The sequence below is a fragment of the Dunckerocampus dactyliophorus genome, chromosome 8, assembly GCF_027744805.1.
Source record: "Dunckerocampus dactyliophorus isolate RoL2022-P2 chromosome 8, RoL_Ddac_1.1, whole genome shotgun sequence".
NCBI classification, from domain to species: Eukaryota; Metazoa; Chordata; class Actinopteri; order Syngnathiformes; family Syngnathidae; genus Dunckerocampus; species Dunckerocampus dactyliophorus.
Genome location: NC_072826.1, coordinates 9944005 through 9959160, shown reverse-complemented (window position 1 = coordinate 9959160; position 15156 = coordinate 9944005). Strand labels below are relative to the sequence as shown.

Sequence of the window (15156 nt, the reverse complement as noted above, 5' to 3'; positions counted from 1 at the left end):
GTTACAAGGCATATCAAACAGGTGGCAGTAAACCGCTTCCATAGCATTTCTACAACCGCTTCAAGCAGCCGTAAAGAAGAAATCCGGAAGTGCGTTCTTCCTGTTGCTCCTCCTTTGAGCTAACCGTAGGTTGGTGTCATCGTCTTACAGTTTTTGGGGTCTGACCGCAGAAACTACAGCCCTATTTCGTGTCCAGACCCGAATACATATTTTGCCGGGGTCTCTGGAGAGGTATGTCAGCACTGCACACTATTAGTTGTTAAATTCCAGACATTTCGGCGGTTAAATATTGCCAGTAACACCGCGACTGCTAGCATTAGCTACCTCAACGTAGCACTGGCCTACGTTAGCAGTTTGTGGCTGATAAGTGTTTACATACTGGATTTGTTATTAGCAGTAGCTGCTAGCTCCGTCTAATCGCCCTGTTAGGGCCTTGTGGATGTCGTAAACGAAACGAAACTGTTTTGCTTCAACAGATTAAAGCAGACGAGGTGTTGGCGAACAGTTTTTTTTTTGTCGAAGAGGTGCTCAATCTAGGTTTCGTTCTTGATAGTTTCAATTCCATCAAATATCAAGAGTGGCGAGCGTCGCACGACACAGGGTTCCAAAGAAGTGTCGCCAAATGATTGTTTTAGCTGGAAAGTGGAACATCATTTTAAATGTATTTCGAATGTTATTAACGGTAATTGGCATGACATTGTCAGTTGGTAACTTCATGACAGTTTGTAGTGATGCGAATTCGGATTATATTAGTTGTCTGTTGTTGAGATCTAACAGTAATAACAAATTGAACCCCAAGGTGTAATTGTATAATGTGGATTTATTCAAATATAAGTTTAGATGTTAGTTAGATGCCAGTTGTAGTTGGTCACCAGTCTGTATTAATGTGAATGCCCTCTTCTTCCTCTCCCGATTCTTCATCCTGGAACACCACCTGCTTCCTTTGGCGGAACACTCCGTTCCCCCTTAATACTCCACCTTTTTGACCGAACCATCCTTCTTTTACATGTCCTTCATTCAGACTGTGCAACAAACTGGGGTTTACGAAGTTGAGACCACATTTTTATTTAAAATTTATATGTCAGGGTTTCCACTACATGTAATTCATCGTGGCGGTGTGCCACTACAAAATAAAAGCCGCCACACTTTAAAAATGACAATAATTTTAAGTAATATATTGTATTAATGGATATACTGTATATGCTATATAGATACATATATATAGTAGGGGTGTAACGATTAATTCACTACATCGATGCATCGATTTATATTCCTACGATTCAGCTACATCGATCTGGGTTCTCAATTTTCCATTCAGGACAACATATATATCGATCTAGTATCGTTTAAAAGGTAATCAATCGATTGAATGGATACTACGAAATGAAGCATTGGATTTAAGCATAGCAGGCTTTATAAAGATGTGCTTTTTTTAGCACTTTAAATATAAAGATGTTAAATGTTACAGTCTGCCTGTCTGTGACATCATTGTCTTCCGGGTATGTGGTGGTCATGGGACTTGTAGTTGACCTGTGAAATACAGTTGATTGGCTTCTTCTTCTTTTGGTCAATTCTTTCACTTTATTCAGTATTCATATGTAACTCATCTGGCCTTATTTTAAACTCCTTCAAGGTGACATTTATGAGAACAATATGCAAAGTAAGGACGTTTTGTACACCTCTGGACGGTCCGGTCCAGTAGCAGTGATAACCGTTTCAAAGCGCTTTGAGTACCTTCAAGGTAGAAAAGCGCCATACAAGTGAAAGTCCATTCCATTTAGCATTGACGCTTAGTGACGTCATCCTGCGTGCGGTGTGTCCAGGTAAAAACACACATGTATGGATGTTACAAATACAATCCCTGCGTTTTAGCGATGCAAAAATCTAACACTGTGCATTCGCGCTTAGGAGTGTCTATGGGGACGTTCTTAAAAATGCAATTTTTGGATATTGTTATTGGGTGTTTTCATTCGTATACAGAAAAGTAAAGTCCAACTTTAAGCCTTTCCAAACTCCTGGATCGGTGCTTCGGGACAAGATAAGAGAGGTGTGTAGGATATAAATTCACTTTAATATCTATCTGCAGATTGAATGTCATTAAAATCTGATGGTGCGAAATATGCTAATTTCGTCCCGGAATTGCTGTTTACATACAATTAGTAGTGCGGCGTGTAAATGAATACAGCATGCTGCTGCTGCATTATTACACATGATTTTCTTCCCTGGACTTTTTGATTATCAAAAAAATGTAATGACTACTCTGTTGGCGTTTAAAACAAATGTCACCGGTGAAGTTTTTATATATTTTTTAGTACGGTTGTACTTGCCAAGGCACGTGGGTCGATCACAGCTTTTGTCTTGTCAATGTTAAAGCAATGGGAACCAAAAAGGCACTATTTATGTATGAAATTTGCTTTAACTTCTTTAATGCGTGGGGTTTGAGGTATCAAATTAAAGTTCAAGTCTTGTTTTTTCAGACAGAATCACAGACTTGATTTTACATATTTCAAAATTTTGTAACATTCCTAACATGTGCGCTGCAAAAGTTCAGGCTGCTCTGATCAGGAGGATTATTAATTAAAAAAAGCCCCTGCTTCCATCGGCCCGTACAGGTGAGAAGTTTCAACACCTAATTGAAGATACCATACCACATTCATTTGCTGAGGAGTTTGCATAATGTCCCTCATTGGGTGCAAAGTGCAGGATTGGATTGCACTATTTAAAGTAAATCATTCATCATGACAAGCTATACCACCCTCTGTTCATCCTGATTTTGTATTGCATTTTTAACTCATTTTTTGTACTCATTGATATTTTATTCTTAAAAGTATGTCAGCATTATTAATATTTTATAACTGATTCCCTTACAAAAAACAACAGAAATCTAGGAAACTTCACCTGCACTGTCCAGTATCCTGGTAATCAATTTAAAGTTACTGAATCGTTTCGGATTGCATCATTCTAAATTAACCAATATTGTCCTTGAATCGTATCGGCAACCACGAATTGTGATATCAATCGAATCGTTATTAAAAGGAAAGGTTACACCCCTAATACATATCATATTATTTAGGCACATATTGACCACAGTTAGTTTGAAAACGATTTAAAATATCATAAAAACCTTTCACTGAGCTTTATTTTGATAAGCATGCGCTGGAATCACCTGTCTGCCTTGCTGGCACTTGCACATGTGTGATCTGATACGCAACACGTCTTGTGTTGACTTTCAGTTTGTTTGTTATTACTACAACCCCTGGCAAGTCTCGGAGGATGTTCATTCAGTTGTTTAAATTTGTAGAAAAATAGCTGATCACAGACATGACACAAAACTAAAGTCATTTCAAATGGCAACTTTCTGGCTTTAAGAAACACTAAAAGAAATCAAGAAAAAAAGATGTGGTAGTCAGTAACAGTTACTTTTTTAGACCAATCAGAGGGAAAAAATTACGGAATCACTCAATTCTGAGGAAAAAATTATGGAATCACCCTGTAAATTTCCATTCCCAAAACTAACACGTGCATCAGATTAGATCTGCTCGTTAGTCTGCAGTTAAACAGGAGTGATCACACCTTGGAGAGCTGTTGCACCAAGTAGACTGACATGACTCATGGCTCCAACACAAGAGATGTCAATTGAAACAAAGGAGAGGATTATCAAACTTCTTAAAGAAGGTAAATCATCACGCAATGTTGCAAAAGATGTTGGTTGTTCACAGTCAGCTGTGTCTAAAATCTGGACCAAGTACAAACAACATGGGAAGGTTGTTAAAGGCAAGCATACTGGTAGATCAAGGAAGACATCAAAGCGTCAAGACAGAAAACTTAAAGCAATATGTCTTGAAAACAGAAAATGCACAGCAAAACAAATGAGGAACAAATGGGAGGAAACTGGAGTCAACGTCTGTGACTGAACTGTAAGAAACCGCCTGAAGGAAATGGGATTTACATCCAGGAAAGCTAAACGAAAGCCATCATTAACACCTAAACAGAAAAAAACAAGGTTACAGTGGGCTAAGGAAAAGCAATCGTGGACTGTGGATGACTGGATGAAAGTCATATTCAGTGATGAATCGCGAATCTGCATTGGGCAAGGTGATGATGCTGGAACTTTTGTTTGGTGCCGTTCCAATGAGATTTATGAAGACGACTGCCTGAAGAAAACATGCACATTTCCACAGTCATTGATGATATGGGGCTGCATGTCAGGTAAAGGCACTGGGGAGATGGCTGTCATTACATCTTCAATAAATGCACAAGTTACGTTGACATTTTGGACACTTTTCTTATCCCATCAATTGAAAGGGCGTTTGGGGATGATGAAATCATTTTTCAGGATGATAATGCATCTTGCCATAGAGCAAAAACTGTGAAAACATTCCTTGAAGAAAGACACATAAGGTCAATGTCATTGCCTGCAAATAGTCCGGATCTCAATCCAATTGCTGATCTGGCAAAAGCAATCAGAGAAAGTTGGAGCCAGATTGATGAAGAGTACTGTTTGTCACTCATTAAGTCTATGCCTCTGAGACTGCGAGCTGTTATAAAAGCCAGAGGTGGTGCAACAAAGTACTAGTGGTGTGTTGAAGTATTCTTTTGTTGTTGTTTTTTTCATGATTCCATAATTTTTTCCTCAGAATTGAGTGACTCCATAATTTTTTCCCTCTGATTGGTCTAAAAAAGTAACTGTTACTGACTACCACATCTTTTTTCTTGATTTCTTTTAGTGTTTCTTAAAGCCAGAAAGTTGCCATTTGAAATGACTTTAGTTTTGTGTCATGTCTGTGATCTGCTTTTTTTCTACAAAATTAAACAACTGAATGAACATCCTCCGAGACTGGTGATTCCATAATTTTTGCCAGGGGTTGTAGGATGAACAACAGCCTGGTAGTCAATAGTCAATTAACGACATCTTGTCACATGCTAAGCCTATCTATGCCAGCGTGTGTGATCGCTCACGTTTCAATGTCATTCCACTTTCTGTCATTTTTGTTTACATGCCTGGCTGGCGGCATCCAGCTAGCACGTTTTTTGTCCCACGGCGAGCTACGATCATCATCACAACTTACTTTTTTAAAGTGTCACTTAAAAATCTTGCTCTCTTGTTATCATTATAATACTTATGACTTGTCTTCAAAACACTAGTAGTGTGTCAAAGTTGTGCCACAGAAACGCATTTCGAGTGTCCAGCTTTAGACAGTGACACTATCACAAGGGTCTCCAACAGGTAGCTCATACGCTAGCAGTAGCTCACCAGCTGATGTTGAGTAGCTCAATATTTGCTTGACCTCTTAGTATTTTTATAACATGACACCTGTATTTAATGACAAATGAGCACCCTGAGTGGAGATGTGCTTTGGAAATAAAGTGCCATTTATGTAAATGTTGTCAGTGCTCTCAGCAACCCTGCCATTAAATTGACAGTTTGGCAATGCTCTCGGTTCATGTTCTGCTAGTTGAAAAAAAGTTAAATAGGTTCATAAATAAATAAGTCATTAAAAAATACTATTTGTCCTAAAAAAAATGAAAGAAAAAATTGCAGACACGTTCTTAAAGAAATCCTCGGGGAAAACCTGTATGTTATGTGCAGAGACACTTTACAGCCGCATAGCTGCAACACAGTGTTTCTCTACAGTGCTATAATCAGTCTGTGTGGCAACGAGTGATAGAGACCTGTCTGTTAGTGGTGTACGTTTTAGCCTTGTAGTCATACGTGTCCAGTGTGAATGAGGGAATAGAAATCCAAAAGTTGAGAGGGTAGACATTTTGGTCAATCTGTAATATTATACTACCCTGGTGCAGCCAATAATTACAGTGTGTCACAGCAAACAAGATTAAATTTTCTTTACGCTTCTTAAAAATACTGTGATTCACAGAAAATAATTTTTATCATGTACGCCCTTTATATCCACAGATGAACAACAACGGGAACAAGAGAGCTCCAACCACAGCTACTCAGCGACTTAAGCAGGATTACCTCAGGATAAAGAAAGACCCTGTGCCTTACATCTGTGCTGAACCTCTCCCCTCCAACATCCTAGAATGGTACCGTCGCCACACATGCATCACACTATTTTGGGTCTCACACTTTGAATTTAAATGTCATAAATACCACCTGGTTTAAAGGCCTGATTGGATCACTGCTTTAAGACGGTTGCAGAGACGCAGTGTCTCAGTTAACTGCCGGGTGCATAATCCACTTTTTACAACAACAAAAAATGGCCCCCTCAAATACTTACTTCTATTTTCCCCTCAGGAAGAGAAAGTGGTGTTATATAATTACCTTAGTTTACAGATCATATTGTTCACACAATGACATTAATGAGTTAACTCTTGAGTCCTTTTGCGGGGTATCCGTGAGGTCTTAAAAAGTCTAAAATCCAATAATTCTAATTTAAGGCCTTAAAATGTCAAATTCTTTTAAAATCTGAGAAAATGATGTAATACAATTTTCAAAGGTCCTGCGTATTAAATGTATCAACATTAATACAAAAATTAAATTCAAATATAAAAGCAACACTTTCGTTTTTACTCACGTCACACAAATCTGTCTAAAGCTGTGTTAGTGAGCATTCGTAATTCATCCCATTATTATAATTGTGGATGTTATAGAATTTATACTTTATATATATTGATTTACAAACTTAACTCCTATTGTAATACATTGTTATAATGCCTTCTCCTTGTCTTATGTTATTCAGAGCTGATAAAGGGTACATGTTGTATACACAAAGTGAAGAAATGTATTAGCAATTAATGTGAAACAGAGAGGGGTTAACATTAAATAAGGTTTGCTTCTTCCTACTCCTTCTTGGACATGTGGACTTGTGAATTGTAGTATGTGATGTATTCCAATGTAACTTGTTTGCATGTTCAAAATAAATCATTACCATTATTACCACCTCTTCACAGGTGTTGCGTATCAAGATGCTGATTAGACGGCACGCTTATTGCACAGGTGTGCCTTAGGCAGCCCACAATAGAACGTCATTCCAAACTGCAAATTGCGTGGCCCATGGAAGTGGTGCGGTATGGTTATGGTAACAAACACAGGTGCATTTTATTGACAGAGTTGGTCTATTATTAGTCTAAAAATATACATATTAAATTAAATTTTATTTATGTTTTGCCTAAATTAATCCTTTTCGAGGATAAAAATGGCTAAATGAACTAAAATACAAATATAATGCATTCCAAACACTCATCCAAAGTTGCTGTGAATGATATGTAATATTCTACTCTGGTCACTAGGTGTCAGTAATGTTACTGTAATGTTCAATGAGACACACACACACACACGCCAGACTTGATCGCGGGGAACAACACGCTTTTATTGCATGTTTGAATTATCCCACAACAGGCACAATAATCCCTGATAAAAACACGGGCTGTTGCTGCAGTAACCCACGCCAAGCTAAAGCTCAACTTTGAACCCCCCGACGTCACTTCCTGTCTGCCCACCACTCAGCTCCCAGGTCGAACAGAGGATTTCTATTGTCTAACTACAAAGTGGGTGGTTTTTGGACAACCCCCCCTGAGCCATAATCATGCTGTCTAAGCAACATCTTGATATGCCACACCTGCTGCTGTCTGGGTGCGTGTGTGTCTGTATTTTACAAAGGTAAAAGTGATTGATATTGTAGCCATATTTAAACAGGACCATCTAGAGGAAATAGCTAACCTTTGCAAGTAAAGACCTGCAACAACTTGATAATGTCTTGGTGACGTCACACACATGTTGCCGTTGTAGATGCTACCTAAATGCACCAGGAATGTCTTTCTTTAAACATGGTAAAGTATTTTAACACCTCTGTGTGTCCTGCAGGCACTATGTGGTGAGAGGTCCTGAAAAAACTCCGTATGAAGGTAAAAAAAAAAAACTGCTTTTGATCATTCTGTCAAGTTCTGTGATTCCAGATGGTCTGACTGGTTTATTTGGGCTCAGCTTTTGATTAATTTCACAGACCTGTACGCGTGACGTTTGGAGCAGTCTAAAAGTAGTTTCTATCAGACACACGTTTCACACTGTGGTATTTGTTCCTCATGGCACACCGTGACCTGAACCTACGTGGGGGTCTCTTGTGTGTCATGAAGTGATTCAGTGGCAGAACCGGCAGCAGTGTAGTATTTCACAATAAGTCGTTATATGTCACAATTTCCTCACTTAAGTCAAAAGAAGAGCTGTCTTCCTGCTAATTGGGGACTTCCTGCATCATAATTGGCACTAGGACTGGATCTGCTGCTTGAGTGCAGTATAACCTGCCCATTAGAACTGTAGTGTTGGAGAGACAAAAGGACAAGCACATGAATATGTTCATCTACATTCAATGCTAAAATCTATAGTAGTGGTGCTAGCCTGTCAGGAACAGTAATGGATTCTTTTCTGTCAAACGGAAATAAAATGAATGGAAATATAGAGAATGAAAATGTTTTATTGTCGCATTTTCAAGGTTTGGAAAAAAAACCCTGTAAATTATGTGGGTTAATTTGCTTGATGCTGTCACAGTTTTTGTTCACATTAACTCGTTATTCTCAGTAGGGCTGCAACTAACGATTATTTTAATAACCGATTCATCGGTGATTATTTTTGTTTTAATAATCTATGAATCGGATTGAGAAAAAAAAAAACATTTTCACTAAAATTCCACCTCTTTATTCAGAAATAGAAGATTCGATCTGACAGAGCAAATAAGTGGACAAACACCAGGTTGCGGCTTGAATATTCTGTTAAAACAATGTTAAATCATAAAAAATGTAAATGTTTGTCAAATAACTTCACTAAGACAAGAAATGTACACAACAATGCAATCATGATCATTTTCTTAGTCAATTCATCTGAAGCTTGTTGTTTCAATTCATGGAGTAATCGGTGAGGCCTTAGATGGGCCAAATTAATGTGAAGCAAACACCGCAGTTAGTGGTTGGGTCCGCAAAATATCAGAAAAGAGGCAAAAATGGCTGTCAGTGTTTTCCAAAGTCAAAGCTAATATGTGTGAATACCTTGATTTGGCTAAAACACAAAGATAATAGGTCTGCTTCAATGGATGACTAAGGAAATTTAAAAATATTCACACTTGAGAGGCTGAAATCGGAGCATATTTACATATTTAAATAAAAAAACAATCGATTACCAAAATAGTTGTCCAATGAGGTTCATTTGGTCTAACATTCATACATTCTAAACAGACCAGAATTAGCTAGTTTTTTCGTATCTGACAGTGTCGACTGCTAGAATGTGCCAAAGTAGTTGTCGATTAATTGGGCAATTGATTAATCGATTAATTGTTGCAGCTCTAATTCACAGAGAAGCTACTTGGATACAAAAGTAAAACTCAAATACAGTATGTACAGGTATGTGCAAAGTCTGTGATGGTCCCCGTGACTGTTGTGTAGGAAAAAAGGGACACATGACATAAAAGGACGGACATGACGGACGATTTGGAGTTACGTTATTTTACAGAAAGAAAATAAGGTTGAGGGCCCGGCAATAAATACCAACTAGTCAATTTGGATTTCAACATTTTTCCCGATAAGAAATAGAGGAATTTATCTGTTCCAGGGCCAAAATCTTAACTGTACAGTACAGGCAATGTTTTATTAATAGGGGTGTCACGAGACACTCGGTTCACGCTAAACGAGATTTTGAGTACGAGAACGAGACAAGATTAATTGTAAGAAATGTACAAGGTGAAAAAAATGTAAATGAATCCCCCTCATGGTGGGCATTCTTCTTACCAGCGTAGAAGCTAATAATAAACAAAACCAGCACACAGTAAAATATTTTGTTTTCCGATCTGACGTCTTATGAGTTACACTGAAATTCTGCATGATAAACTGATGCATGAGGCATGTTTTTCCTGAAAATTGGGGTCGAATTCCACATTGTAAACATTATGAGTTTGTACAGTTGTGTTACTAGCCAATTTTACTGGAAGAGCTTGGACACTAATAATCCATAATACAATGTGTTTCTGTTGTAGGAGGTTACTATCATGGAAAGCTCATATTTCCTCGGGAATTCCCATTTAAGCCACCAAGTATTTACATGATAACACCTAACGGCAGATTTAAATGTAATACAAGGTAAGAATTTCTTGTTATTGCTTCGCTCATGGTCATGTTCCATCACTCTCACCTTAACGCTCCGTGGCGCTCCACAGGCTATGTTTGTCCATCACAGACTTCCATCCGGACACGTGGAACCCGGCATGGTCCGTCTCCACCATCCTCACAGGTCTGCTCAGCTTCATGGTGGAGAAAGGTCCTACCCTGGGGAGCATCGAGACCTCCGACCACACGGTGAGCTCCAACAGCCGACATGCGGTGCGGTGGCAAATGAGCTCCACTCTCATTGAACTCTTTGGGTTTTTCTGGGGGGGGGGGGTCTCCTTCAGAAACGACAGCTCTCAGCCCAAAGCCTCGCCTTCAACCTCAAGGATAAAGTCTTCTGCGAATTGTTCCCCGACGTCGTCGAGGTAAGCGATCGTAATCTGTTTCCCCTAACGTTATATTACGGGGGCGACCCAAAGTACTTACCGTGGGTTTTGACTTTGTGGATTATGGAACACAAAATACATACACTCATTAAAAATATACGAGACGCAACACTTTTGTGTTTGCTCCAATCTTTTATGAGCTGAGCTCAAAGATCAAGAACTTCTTCTAAGTACACAAAAGGCCCGTTTCTCTCAAATGTTGTTCTCAAATCTGTCTAAACCTGTTTTAGTGAACACTTGCACAGGTGTGCTGTAGGCTGGGTACAATAAAAGGCCACTCCAAAATGTGCAAAATGTAACACACTGGGCTTATTTACCACTCTATTGACCTAAATTCTCTGTCCCGTCACCAGGAAATGAAGCAGAAACAGAAAATTCAGGAAGAGATAAATGCCCGCACTCAGCCCCTCCCCTTGCCCGATGTGGTGCCCGATGGCGATCCCCAGCAGGCCCACTATGGCCTCCCCGCCCTCAATGGTGGTCCTGTCCCACTCGGGGGCGCCAACCCCGCCGCCGGCCTGCAGCAACCCAATCGCAATCATGGACTTTTAGGCGGCGCTTTAGCCAACCTGTTCGTCATTGTAGGCTTTGCTGCGTTCGCCTACACAGTCAAGTACGTGCTGAGGAGCATAGCACAGGAGTGAGAGCGCAGCACAAACGCTACTTGGACAGGGAGGTTCAATCCCGGGACCACCACGGACTCTGGAAGACAAAAAGTCAAAGCAACCCACCCAGGAAGGACTACGAGGGGGGTAGAGGGGAGTAAAAGCAGTGGTGCATCGGTGGTGGAAACAAACGCGGCTCATGGGTTGTGGAGGAGTGAAGTCTTTTATATCGCTGATCACAAGTTCAGTTAGTGGAGTGGTGAAAAAAACACTCTTCTCCTCCTGCTCTGTTATCAAAACACTTCCTCCCGCTTTTTGTTATGCCGCACTCATCACTTGTGTGAAGTCATCGCATCACAGACCCACTGAGACACATCAAGAAGCTGTTGTCTCCCTTCAGTTACCTCAACAGGACTAACCTTAAAAAAGTGTTGCTCCTTACTATAATCTGGTCTCTAATGGTCTCAGAACCATTTTAAACACAAAAGATGGTAAATGTATGAAACAGGTGTGTATTCCAAAAAACATGAAAATGTCACTTCTGTCGCTGTAATGAAGAGAAGAAAGTATTAGGATGTGGAACAGACACATCAGCTCCCTCCAGTTAACCCATGAGCCCAGTAGTGAGTCGGGACCAGTGCACCTTTTCCATTGGTGTAGCTAACCAGTATAACGCCGCTCTAAATGATGATCTGAAAAAGGACACGTGTGACAAGAATCAACATTTTCTGGAAATTTTCTTTCTGATTTTTTTTTTGGGGGGGGGGGGGGGGGGGGGGGTCCTTTTTAATTTATAAACAAAGCCTTGGAGTGTGTCCCCATGCTTCTGAGGAAGTGTTTTTAGTACACAATGCTGATCATTGTACTGTTGTGCATTGCATTTATTAGTGAAGCAGGTTCTACTGTGTACTGGTGTTGCCACAGCAACGTGGACTCCTTTTTTCTCAGCACCAAGACTTTGAGAAATAAATGAATTGTAAATTGAGTGTGGGTGTGTGCTTGTACAGCAGAAAGACAACTCTCATGCTTCACATAAGCCTGTGTGACATTCTTTGTTTTCATAATAAATCCAAATAAATGACCCTGGCTGGGGACGATTTAGCAAACAAACTGTGAGAAATGGTGCTTTCAAACATTGCTACTCACGTGTGTCCGTTTTAGGCACACCTCCATTATGTAGGTGTGGTACACCTACACTGCCGGCACACTGTACACTGTAAACCGGGCACTGCCGGCCCTTTGATGTTGATGCATTCAGTCTGAAGAGAAGCACTGATTTGTGCTGATCTTTATTCTTGGGTAGAAATGTCGAAACCCATTCTACTGTTACCTCCGCCATGCACAGCGTGGACGTTATATTTTTGCCGGCATTTGTGTGTCTGTGTTAACTTGAAAAGTTCTGAATGGATTTAGATGACATTTTCAGGAATTGTCGGAAATGGGATATGGATTTTCCCAAAATTCACCCTTTTCCGTAAAACTAATTACCTACTGCTACATCCACATTTCTCAACTGATTCACCGCATTCCAACATCAAAGTCAGGACATTCATGCTATTAGCCACAGCACAAAAATTCTCACATTTTTTCTCCTGGAAGGGAAAATGCCTTTGATCTATAGAGTTCTAGCTACTTCCACATTTCTCAACCGATTCATACTGTCCCAACATCAAAGCATTGAACTAATTAAGGACATTCATGCCATTTTGCACATACCAAGAATTCCCACTTTTCTTGACATTCCCATTTTTTGGAATGCAAAATGCCTTTGATCTAAAGAGTTCTATTTCCACATTTCTCATCCATTTCAGACTGCTCCACAGTCAAAATTCTCAACTCATTCGGGACATTTAGCCTTCCCGGTACATTGCGCTATAATGCTAGGTGTTACCATGTTAATGTTAGCATTGCTAATGTGCTATCATTACCATAGTAGCATTTTTATCCATTTTCATAGGAAGACACTTATATAAACACTTATGACTACTATGCTACATGTTAGCATGATAACATTAGCATAGTATTGTATTGTAATTTACACCATAAATATTCCTGTAGTCCTACATTTATTTGATCTTCATATTTCGATTATTTTCCCATGAAAACATGCCATTAGCAATTGGATTCATAATGATATCAATATTTGTTCACAAAAGTGGCATTTTCCGTAATGTTTTCTTGTGGATTTAGCTCCACACTGTTGGCACACTCCAGATTCCAAAATGTAATCAGTTCTTCCATTTCCCATTTCCAACAATTCCTGACAATTTCATCCAAATCCATTCAGAACTTTTCCAGTTATTCTGACCACAAACGAGCAAACAAACAAACAGATAAACGTCGGCAAAAACGTAACCTCCTTGGCGGAGGTAATTATAAAGTATTTCATTGTGTCAAAAACGAGGCGCCTTCAGGATTACACTGAATAATATGAGAATGAAGGCCGTGTTTATGGCCGTACTGCAATATGGCTTGGCTTGGATCCAAACCTGCAGTGAGAGTCTGCTGTGTAAATCAGCTGTTTAACAAAGTCAAAGGTCATCCCATTTCAAATGTGTGTTTTGTTTTTTACTGGACTGCTCATGCAATGATTAGATAAAAGACCAGGCTGCCTGAGCCCTCCTCTTCTCGAGTGAATGGAATTCTTCTGGTGAATGTTTACCTCGGCGGACTTCCTTGGAAGTATGTCAGTCACGTGACACGAGGCGTCACGTCTTGTTTTTAAGAGCAGCCCGTCACAGCAGCACTCAGAGTACACCTCAGCCAGCTCAGCGCTCCTTCCTTCGCCTGGAAAACCCCACGTAGGTTTGTATGTAATGCTGCTGTGTTTCTTGTATGAAGATGAATACCATTGTCGTGTTTGCACTGCAGCATCGTCAGCATGTTGCCAAATGAAGATCTTGAGTGTGTGGTGTGCTGCTACGAGTACTCGCGCAGCGAGCGGGTCCCACGCATGCTGCACTGCAATCACACCTTCTGTGCACCTTGCCTGGAGAAACTGTCCAACATGGACGGCGTGATCAGGACCATCAGCTGCCCCCTGTGCCGCTGGATTACCTGCACAAGGGCCAGCCTGACCCTACCAGGTGTGTTGTGGGTCAACACTGACATATGGGACCAGATTGCAGAGAAACATCAGACGAAGAAGGTGAGAGGGAGGAAGGAGGACCCAGTGGAGGACGTGAGCAAGCAGTTCATCAGGCCCATGTTGTGAGTAGAACATCTCTTCTGGCTTTTCAAGTTGGATTGCAGTCGAAAAACTCAAATCTGTCTCTTTGTCCTCTCAGCTCGCACTCAAAATCCACTGTTTTCAAGTCCACATTCCAAAGTATGTTCAGCTGCATTCCGCTGCATGAGCCACACTTGCAGAGCAGCTGACCTGGATCGATGCAGCAATGCACAGTCCTTGACCTTGACACCTCTCCGTCTGGGCTCCTTTCCCTTTTGTATTAAACTTGTACACGCTTTTGAAAGCAACACAATAACTGTCAGTGCACCCCCTTCAAATGTGAACTTGTTTTACATGCTGTTATTATTTATGCCTGTGCTGTAAAGATTTGTTTCAGTTATTTATGTTGTCATGTATTTGTCCACTTGTCATTTTAAAGACTTTTAAATAAAAGTGAAATATCTCTCTCCGGTATTATTTTTTTTATTGTTGCTGATGACAAACTACATTTTTGGGAAGAATTTCGGTGACATTCTGTTGATCAGAAATTGAAAAATGCATAACTTCTATACATTTTTGATGGCATAAAATTAAAAAAAAAGTGTTTTTCCACATTATCTAGCTTATTATTATTTGTTTTCAAATATGAATTCTGCTACTTTTTATTGCTGGTTTTAACAAGGAATTCTAATGAGTGAGAACAATGTCAAACAGTATACTCAACACCCATTGTAAATCACATTCATTTTCAAAATGTACAAACTTTGCGTAGATCTGTAATCATTTTTGTGTTTGGTTTATTAAATAGAATTTACAATGAGGGTGAAATAATTGTGAGTGCCACCGCACAGTAACAAATAGGACATCTCACCTCATATTGTTCTTC

At 39.9% G+C, this 15156-nt stretch overlaps 2 protein-coding genes across 2 annotated transcripts; both read left to right on the top strand.

Moving 5' to 3' along the window:
* Window positions 1-82: 82 nt before the first annotated feature.
* ube2j2 (ubiquitin-conjugating enzyme E2, J2 (UBC6 homolog, yeast)) lies at window positions 83-11868 on the top strand. Its single transcript, XM_054785661.1, has 7 exons — window positions 83-231; window positions 5915-6045; window positions 7826-7866; window positions 9981-10083; window positions 10161-10299; window positions 10395-10475; window positions 10850-11868. The coding sequence occupies exons 2-7, from the start codon at window positions 5915-5917 to the stop codon at window positions 11138-11140; spliced, it is 786 nt and encodes a 261-aa protein (XP_054641636.1). The 5' UTR covers window positions 83-231; the 3' UTR covers window positions 11141-11868.
* Window positions 11869-13763: 1895 nt separating this feature from the next.
* On the top strand, window positions 13764-14687 carry LOC129186719 (RING finger protein 224-like). The gene is made up of 3 exons (XM_054785247.1): window positions 13764-13902; window positions 13973-14311; window positions 14389-14687. The coding sequence occupies exons 2-3, from the start codon at window positions 13983-13985 to the stop codon at window positions 14477-14479; spliced, it is 420 nt and encodes a 139-aa protein (XP_054641222.1). The 5' UTR covers window positions 13764-13902; window positions 13973-13982; the 3' UTR covers window positions 14480-14687.
* The last annotated feature ends 469 nt before the right edge of the window (window positions 14688-15156 follow it).